This window comes from Paralichthys olivaceus, chromosome 19 (genome assembly GCF_024713975.1).
Source record: "Paralichthys olivaceus isolate ysfri-2021 chromosome 19, ASM2471397v2, whole genome shotgun sequence".
Taxonomy (NCBI): domain Eukaryota; kingdom Metazoa; phylum Chordata; class Actinopteri; order Pleuronectiformes; family Paralichthyidae; genus Paralichthys; species Paralichthys olivaceus.
In genome coordinates this window covers 4,397,123-4,406,849 of record NC_091111.1, presented here as the reverse complement: position 1 = coordinate 4,406,849, position 9,727 = coordinate 4,397,123, and the positions used below count along the sequence as shown (strand labels likewise).

General features: G+C 41.5%; 1 protein-coding gene across 2 annotated transcripts; it reads left to right on the top strand.

Annotated features, from left to right (window-relative positions):
• The first annotated feature begins 1,951 nt into the window (after nucleotides 1–1,951).
• On the top strand, nucleotides 1,952–8,846 carry LOC109632610 (serine/threonine-protein kinase pdik1l-B). 2 transcript variants are annotated; one of them, XM_020092002.2, is made up of 4 exons: nucleotides 1,952–2,111; nucleotides 2,521–3,279; nucleotides 4,153–4,375; nucleotides 7,448–8,846. In XM_020092002.2, exons 2-4 carry the CDS (start codon nucleotides 2,539–2,541, stop codon nucleotides 7,690–7,692), a joined length of 1,209 nt encoding a protein of 402 aa, XP_019947561.2. In that variant the 5' UTR covers nucleotides 1,952–2,111; nucleotides 2,521–2,538; the 3' UTR covers nucleotides 7,693–8,846. The 2 variants fall into 2 exon arrangements, with proteins under 2 accessions (XP_019947561.2, XP_019947562.2); XM_020092003.2 differs by having other exon boundaries at nucleotides 1,968–2,107.
• The last annotated feature ends 881 nt before the right edge of the window (nucleotides 8,847–9,727 follow it).

Genomic DNA, 9,727 nt, shown 5'->3' with positions numbered 1-9,727 from the left:
CTCAATAATTAGCAGGCAAAGCCCCGACAGAAAACACAATTAGTCTGAAAACAGAGGTGATTGAAACTATAATTCTTATTTGACTCATTAAGATCTTTTGTGTCTGGCTCTAAAGCTTTATTGAATTTGTCGGGAAGTTCACCGTGGCTCGTTTTGTGCGATTCCCAAGAAATATTTACTAATAAATTCTCCAGCCAGGAAGCCTTTCACATGTCTGCACCCAGATATCTGTCAAAGCAAGTGGGGGGGGGGGGGGGGGGGGATAATTGAATAGAGGACATCTTGCTTCAAGATAAAAACAAGTCAGGTGTGACTGACTCCATCTTCCTCAAGTAATGAAACGTATTCATGATTGGCACCACTGATAAAAGCTATGGATCACAAAAGCACACAAACATCATACAAACACCACACAAACACACACGTACCCTTCAAAGCTCTTTTCTTTCACAGTGTGATTCAATGCAATGAATCACCATGTTTCCTATTATATTCTCTCAGAAGAACAAACGCACACACAGCTTTTATCTGTCATCACCACTGTAACCACTCCTCCGCCAAAAAACAGTCGATATGATACCGATGCAGCACCCACTCATTGTATGTGTGTCTGTGTGTGTGTGTGTGTGGGTGTACTCGTTTTGTTCACACTGTTATTAAACTGGACTGCATACAATGATGGAAGTTTGGTGTTTTTCCCCTTGAAAGACTCCGGACCAGGGATTCAGATTAGTATCTTAAGTGAGACAATCTCTGGACTTCTGTCAAATCCACAGTGAAAAATGAGGAATCTACCAACATATGCAAACATACTTAAGACAAGATTCTAATATTTCTTCGTGTCTCTGAGCAGGTTAATCTATGGCATAGCCAACTGTGTCTAACTGGCATTTTATTTAAGCATTCAACTACTAATTCTACAAATCTCTTTCTGTCTGTTTAAATATATATGTGAAACGCATATCTCAGGGACTGATCATCTTATCAGCCTACACTTGTGCACTGCCTAATTTGGTGCGATTTAGACAGGTGGTACATCGGATATTAATGGAAATTGAATTAACAGGCAACCAGCACTCTGAAGAGATCGGTAGGGGCGGGGTAGTGTGCCTTCAGTCAGTGGTTGAATCTTCATCTACGTCCTTGGATAAACTACAGCAGATTACAGAGCTTTTATTTCGAAAAGTTGTAAGCATGGGTCTGAAGATTGTGTCTATCCCTTAAAGGGATAATTCATTCAAAAATCTAAATTCACCCATTATCTACTCACCACTGTGCCAATGGAGGGGTGGGTGAAGTGTTTGAGTCCACAAAACACTTTTGGAGTTTCAGAGGTAAACAGACCTCTGAAAAAGACGTGAGAAACGTGTATGAACAAAATAACAACCGTTAAGTAAATCATCCAAACCCTGCATGTGAACAGCAAAGCAAACACATTATTAATCTGTGAATTTTATGAACATTAACTATAACATTGCAGATAACCCAGGTAGGATGAACACAAAGTATTCTCACCTCACACTGCACCATAGACATTATAAACACCTCTGCACACAACATCCACCACACAAACAGTACAAAGTGACAGTATATTGTAGAAGTGTGCCAACGAGGACTCACAAACATCATTCACTTTGCTAATTGTAACTGTGCATGTAAATTCAACTGTTAGCATTCGGGTTTAACCTGAGAAAACCTCCTGCTTGAGAAAACTGTATCATTTAGCATTGTAGCATCTTTAATGTGACTTTCTCCTTTAAAATAAAAGCTTCACTCACTATTTTCATTCCTTCTTTAAACCAGTAGAAAGAGTTCGCACCTTTAAAACCCTTCACACACTTGGCCTCAACTTCCTCATTAACACCAACCTGTACTAGCGTCGGTCTGCTACCAACCAATCACGAGGCGTGACGCAATTCAATTTATAGCCAATCACGACGCACGTATGCGCAGAGCGGGACGTTACAAGCGCAGACCCGGAAGTTTGCGCAGTTTAACAACAATTACAAAGAGGCTGAATTCGCTGAATACGGCGCAGAGCTGCTCTTCTCTGCTGTAGATCACAGAGTCACGTCGAGTTATCGCTTGTGAAACCAGCCGCACAATCGTGGGTAAGTTTATTTCAAATAACGAGAGCTCATCTGAAGCGAGAGGCTTTCTTTTTGTTTCTCTTCCCTTTTAAACCATTGGCTCCAGACAGCGCCATGTTGAATTCATCCAGTAAATAACTTCTTCTGGTGACGAGCGCACTGATTGTTGTATGCGAGCTAAAGTTTGTTTGTGGTAATTAGAACATTTAAAGATTTATTATTTTGAGACCTATCAGTCAGTAATGACAGTAGTGACGTTAGCTTTAGCACGTACAATAGTATGAATATAACTTTGGTGTTGATAATCCAAGATGATCCTGTTATAACACTTCAAATCACTCTGGTTAAGTGTTTAAATGTTAGACTCATCACTCGTGTCCATGACATCTTATAGTTACCACACTAACCTGAGTTATTCCCCTCCTCTCAGCTCCAGCTCCTGTAAAACATGGAGGAGCTATACACTTTAGAGAAAGAGGTAGGACGAGGCAGCTATGGCGTGGTCTTTGAGGGACACATGGTCAAAACAGGACAGAAGGTGGCCATTAAGAGGCTGCCCTGCAGCAACCCGGAGTGCATCGAACTCTACCTGCAAGAGCTGTGGGCCATGAGAGCCACAGCCAAGAACCACGTCAACGTCATTGCACTCCACAGCTGCCTCCTGCAGACAGGCCCGAGGAGCTTGAAGCCCCTGAAACCAGGGAAACTGCCCCTACGTCTAGTTGAGACCGTGCTGAAGGGCAGTGTGGTTGGAGCCACACAAAGTCAGGAAAGGAGTCATGCCCAGTGGACAGCCATGAAGAGGAGTAATTCTCTCTCCAGGCTTCAGGACAGGACCAACACTGTCCAGGTCAGGGCTAAGCTCCAGGACACAACAAAATCAAATGCATCTGATGCTACAACCCCACAACGACCTCAAAACAGAGCCAGAAAGAGACAGGCCCAGAGCGAGGGGGAGCAGCCGGGACCCCTGCGCTGCTTGGCGCTGTGGCTGGTGATGGAGTACTGCGACGGGGGCGATTTGAATCAATACCTGCTCTCCAGGCCTCCAGATGCCCAGCGTAACCACAGTGTGGTGCGACAGCTTTGCAGAGCTGTGGATTTCCTGCATAGCCTTGGCATCACCCATCGAGACCTGAAGCCTGACAATGTGCTGGTCTGTGTCACACCAAAAGGCCCTGTTGTCAAGGTAGGCAGACGCTGTCATGTGACATGTTTTACATCGGATTAGGTAATGTGGAGGCATTGGAACAAGCATGTCTGTTAATTCAATCTTATTTAGCTCTTTTCTATCAAAGTCTAAATATTGTAGGTCATGTTGGCTGGGCTATTCATTGAAATATTTTTACGCAGCACATGCCTGTAATCGGGGAAAACACCAGGCCCATTTCAGGTTTGTTCACAAAACAGAATGCCTTTCAGGTTCAGGTCGTGCTCGTCTAATCTTCTGTCATGCTCAGTCTGGTTCGGACAGAAAATTGCTTCCTGAACCAGGCGATGGAACCTACACAACATCGACTAATTGCCACCTTTGCAGAGCTGTCATTACTTAACTAATTTAACAAAGCACATTTTTCATTCAACAATCAACACAATGAGACATGTTAATCAAAAGTTTGTTTTGCTAATTAAAGTTAGAGCAAGATGTGTTATTGTGAATATCACAAATCACACCCGTTTTATTGTCTTCCAGCTGCATGTGTCATGTGATTAATTCGGGTGCAATCTGGCCTGTCATCAGATTTATTTAGCTCAAGCTGCTCAGATACAGACACGTTGACATTAGCATTGGTACATTTTGGTTTAAACAACATTATGTATAGATTATAAATCAAACCATGAATTTGGAGAATTGTTACAACCTCACTATTTACATATTGTCTGACAAACTGATTAATAAATGTTTTAAAAAAACGGAAACCATAATGTTGTTTATTTTATCTTAATATCTTAATGTTATCTTGAGTAAAGGCCTGAAATTGATAAAGAATATTTTCCCCATATCTCTATAAAAATGAACTTCATCTGTGTGTCAATACACATTTCCCTGTCCAACCTCTAGGTGGCAGACTTTGGTCTGAGCAAGGTGAGGGAAGGTCTGGAAGGGGATCAGACCAGGCAGCACTTCTCGTCCACCTGTGGCTCCGACTTTTACATGGCTCCAGAGGTGTGGGGTGGACAGACCTACACGGGCCAGGCGGACATCTTCTCGCTGGGTGTGATGTTCTGGGCGGTTCTGGAAAGAATCACCTTCCTGCAAGAAGGGACCACACAGGAACAGCTGGGTAAGAAAATAAATCAACAGAGGATATCATTGAGGAAGAATACCAGCAAACCAACATTCCCCCAACAACTAGACCAGGATAGTTAAGATGAGCAGGAAAATGGTCTCAGACTTCTCGACCCAACCGTAGTCATAAATGAATAAATAAATGAAAATCCAGAATGAGTCAGTTAACATTTAGGGAAACATATGAGCATAGAGATGTCGTGTAATATGCTGCTCACCAGTCAGAGGGCTCTCAGAAAGGTTGTGTGTGTGGCCAGGCAGCTTGATGACGCATCGCACTGAATCGAGTTTGACTTAATTAACTGGCACATATTAAAAATGTCACATGCTATACATCATACACTCATCAGCCATGGACGGAACAATCTTGGATCTAAATGGCAAAGATATGAAGGATAATTTATGCATCGTAAGTTTTGATACAGATTTTAGTATCTCTGTTCCTTATAATAAAATCTGACACTACGTGATTAAGCTTTCTTTACAGCTAAAAGTGTTGTTTTTGGCAGCACGTGCGAAACCAGCTTGTTCAGAATAATCCATTATTGAGTATCTTTATATATTTATTTTATCATATTTCCTCTGGTTCCTAATCAAGTTGCATTGATAACATCAACCTACATTAATGACGATCAATCACATTTTCATGATAATGCAAAGATAAGTCGTCGTGTAAATACATTTTCTGTCTTTTTCTAGATTAAGCTTGTCATCACATAGAACAGGTCTGTGTAGGGAAATGAACCCATAAACACGAGCGGGCAGATGCTTTCCAGGAGAGCTTTGGGATTTTAATCTATTTGTTTAATGTCCTATTTTTCCTTCCCTGTCAGAATCCCAAGCGGCCATAAGATGAGGAAGCGTCTTAATGTTCAGGAGTACAGGGCCCTGTCCTGCACTCCACTATCTGATAGTAATGAAACGGCTGTAATACAGACGTCTCCTTTTATTCACAAAAATGACAATGATCAGAGGCGACCTGGCATCAGGGGGATATGAACCATTATCCTAAAGTTTAGTGTGTGAGAAGCTCTGAGTCATTGATGCTCCCATTAGGCTGAATGAAAATGGTTATTTTTTTGACTGGGGGTGTTTCATTGGATTGAAAAAAACAAAAACAAAATGGAATTTAGCAGCACCGATCACAATCCTATTTGTCAGTGAGAAAATGAGGAGAGGCAGCTGGAGGCTTTTCACAGACAAATAAAATGGTCTATTATTTTTACTTTATCCCCTCTCAAGACCCATACACCCACACAGTTTGACCAAGCAGGGGAGCGGGGGAGAATACCGTAAGGGAGGGAGACACGCTCTCTCCTGTTTGTCCTCTAGATCTGGAAGTCTGGAGCTTTCTGTTTTTTTTTTTGTTTTTTTTTTGCTGAGGTAGTTGAGGGAATCGTGACTTCCTTTCACCAGGACAGACCTGGACTTAACTATAGACTTCAGCTGCGGTGTTTGAATCAAGCTTTACTGATGAGAATCGACAGAAAGAGACCACTTGTATGACAGATGTGTTTCTATCAGTTTTTCATTAAAGTTAATTTATACTCCTTTAGAACAACAAGAGAGAGCCTCAAAGGACCTTGAGTTTAATTTGAATTGATGCATTTTTAACTGCTTTTATAGATAATCCGTGTTAACCATCTTTTATAGGATTTTTTGTTCTTCATTAATCTACAAATGTTTTTCAATTCATCATGTCGTCCAGAAAATGTCAAATAAAGACAAATGACCAATTGGGGTTGTTGGGCACAAAGTTGTAACTTCCTAATTATTATGGTAGGCAGCCAAGAAATCAAAGGTAAGAGAGGACGAAGAGGGAGCTCATCTTGGTACTTCAAGTATCATCAGTCAGATAGATTTCAAACGAGTGGGTGGGTGAGTTACACTGACCTTATGGTTGATAATTCTATAAATATGTCGGAACAATGTTTAAACAGGAAATCAACACATTTTATTATGATAGGAAATGATACTGACTGGAGTTTTCATGCTGATTGGGAAATGTACTGTAGGCGTGAATGTGGGTATGAATGGTTTACGGTCTTTCCCTGTAATGGACTCCGCCCCCCTCCCGCAATGCTAAAAAAAGGATAAGCAGTAGATATAATGGATGGATGGAAATGATACTTAAGGAGTTGTGTTGTCTCACATCAGCCCATTCAAAACCACCACAGTTATTTATAGTTTTCTGACAGGGTGATGGAGATGTTTCACCAGCTTCTACAGTTAGATGTTTTCACTTCTGTGAGCAGCTCCTCCAGTTCTTATTCTGACTGTGTGTATTTCATATCACTTTTCCAGTGTAAACACATTCTCAAACCCTTCTTAGATTAGTGGAAGTAATGAGGAGTAGTATGAGGACAGTCCTGAGTAGGCAATATAAGTGTGTGGGTATGCTATGGGTCTGTCGGGGCTTTAGCAGTGCTCAGTCAGTGGTACTTAACAAGTGCAGTGTGTATCATTGAGGCTTAATAAATGTGCGAGATACATTTCTGTGCAGATTGTGGTTGTGCTTGAGAGAAAGCAAAACAAGCAAGTACACAGTGATGACTCCATCCTCCATTTTGCTTCTGGTATTTTAATCGTTAAAGGAGTTTTGTATTAACTATTGTGGCATGAAGCAGAGTCTCAGTGTGACTGCTGCATCTCTCTGAGTTATATCTGGTGAAGGATGGATTTGACAAACAAATATGAATGAGTTCCTTTAACAGTCAGTTGGCTGCAGCTGATCACAAAACAAAGCACTGTTCCTTATTGTTGCAACAACGACAAGACAAGACCCTTTACTTTCCAAATGTTGTGTTCTGAAAACATATCTGGTCATTTTGGCTCCTTTATTAAAGATTTAAGTCATAGACTGATATAAAACTACTTGATATGTTTAACCTCTCGTAGCGTTACGGTTGCAGACTAATTCTCTTCCACATTCTGCTTGGCTCTAGTTTTGAGCACGTTGTTAACTTGTGATTAGGCAAGTGTCCCCCCACCCCCCTGCAGTCTGCCTTGTTGCTTTCAGCCTGATGACTTAACCGCATCGTCATTTGTATTTTTTTTCTCCTCTTAGGCGCCTACGTGTGTAAGGGTCGCTCTGGCTGGTTGATGCCACTGGGGGAAGCCTTGTGGGAGAACGCCGACCTCCAGCTGTGTATCCCAATGAAGTTTAAGAGAGCGCCCCCGCTGCCACCCCCCCCCGGTCCATCTACGTGCACTCTGCTTTTAGACATGCTCGCCTCAAACCCGGATGCCCGGCCCCCGGCAGACCAGCTGGAGGCCAGAGTGCGATCCGCTCTCAAAGAGGACTCCCACTGACACAAAGTGCGCTTAAGCGACCATTATGGCTCTCACCACTGTAGCCACTGAACAGAAATATTGACTGTGCGCCCCCTGACCACAGAGCTTCCTATGTGTGTCAACAGGAACCACTTTGCTGCCTCTGGGAAATGGGGATAACAAATATGTATGATTATATGGAATTGAAGGTGCTATTTCTGTCACTGAAACAGCAGCACAGTTGATAAACTCAGTAGAAAAACCAGAAAAAGGGAAAATGGGGTTGAAATAGAAGTGGTCCATCTGACCCTTGAGGAAATCAGTCCATTGGCCTTGGACCTCTGGGATGCACTGTAGACCAAACATGCAATGATACTCAAGCAAGTCTTTTATAGAAATCCAGAGGGACGCACTGAGTTTCCTGTAAGCACCGTGCTGTTTGGGCACATAGACGTTTGGCAGAGAAAATAGATTTTAGTGAGTACGGAGCTAAAATGTATAAAATGGTTTGTTGTTATTGTTTGTAAACAGATCAGTGTTTGACTGACTCCACATTATTTCTGCTGTATTTAAGGCACTGAGTTTGACTTTGATTTTTTGGGATATTGATGTTCTAATTTGTTTCATTTGTATTCACCATCCTGGCCCAGGTATTTCCAACTCACACTGATGTAGCATGGATTGAACAGTCCGCTGGGTTTCAAGATGTATACACGTAGAGAGAACACAAATAAAACATTGAAACAGGAGTCCGTCCATTGTAATGCAAGAATGGAGTCCTGTAATAAAACTGCATTCGTTACACAACTTATGTGAGTCTTTTTTGAGGGTTATGTGTCAGCAATAGTTCTGTTATATGTAAATAAGGCGCACACAAAAAATACCACCTCATGATAAAATGAACTTCATCTCAACACGATCACTAACAATAGCTGCAAATATAGTTTTAAGATAGAAAGTTGTTTGAGAATTGTGGTATTTAGTGCAGGGCTTTAATGTTGCATTAAATCTTACATTATATTTCTGCTTTCTGTAATTTGCTTTTATTGGTGTAAGAATGCATTTTAGGAGATTATTGTGTTTGATACATTTTGCTTCATGCTAGGGCTGAGCGATAACGCCAAATATTATTTAAAGTTTATATCAGCTGATATCAATAATTGCCACAATAAATGTCACATTATTTCTTTTTAGTTTCCTGGGTGAAGGTTGTGGTTTTTAACTCTTCTTGTAACTAACAATTATATGTTTTACCCCCTCACTGTATCTTCGCAATGCATCAGCATTATATCGGTATAATTTTATGTCCCAGCCTTATAAGTTAAGTATGGATTATTTAAGGGGGAAAAATGTTTCTCTCTATTTCACCAGTTTTTCTTTGGGGCAGTAACATTTTCTGCTGCTGCTTTTTAAAAGTAGTTGACTCCAACTGTGTGACTGAGCATTTCTGGGACATGTGCGAAAGGTGTGATCAGCACAAGAATTATCAATGACAGTTTCTATTATACCATCCTAATGAACAGGAAATTAAAGCAGGCAGGAGGGTTGTTGCTGATCAAATCAAAAACATTTATTAGTCGCCATCAATCGCAGTCTCCCATCGTCCATATGTTTCTGCGACAGATGAAAAAGAGAAAACAAATGTCTGAGGATAAAAAGCGAACGCATACCCAACGATGTATGAGCCTGGATGGACATGGATGTAAACTGTATACTGGGTGGTTGGAGGAGACACACAACCATGAGGTGGTAATTCTACTCAAATGTAATTTAAATCAAATAAATAAATGAATGAGAGTAATGTGTTTGTGATTCATGTTTTCCAGGCTTGAGAGGGATTTGACAGGAACCACTCACCTGCTCCATCACTCTGTGATAAGGCTGCTGAGCTCAGTGTCAATGATGTAGAGATTTAAACCGATGAGCCTGGCTTCCTCTCTGCCCCTCTGGCTCAGTGAGGTGGTCTCTGACTGATCTGTGTTAAGCTGCAGTGCAATGAGAGACCCCGCCACACACACACACTCTCTCTCTCTGCTGGCCAGACTTCTGCTTCCCAAGTCATTTTACTGAACAG

What these genes read in the sequence shown, in the direction of transcription:
- LOC109632610 (XM_020092002.2), top strand. Translation starts at nt 2,539, where the DNA reads ATGGAGGAGCTATACACTTTAGAGAAAGAGGTAGGACGAGGCAGCTAT. An exon ending in CAAAAGGCCCTGTTGTCAAG is followed by an intron (nt 3,280 to 4,152) that starts GTAGGCAGACGC and finishes TCCAACCTCTAG; the next exon opens with GTGGCAGACTTTGGTCTGAG. An exon ending in GACCACACAGGAACAGCTGG is followed by an intron (nt 4,376 to 7,447) that starts GTAAGAAAATAA and finishes TTCTCCTCTTAG; the next exon opens with GCGCCTACGTGTGTAAGGGT.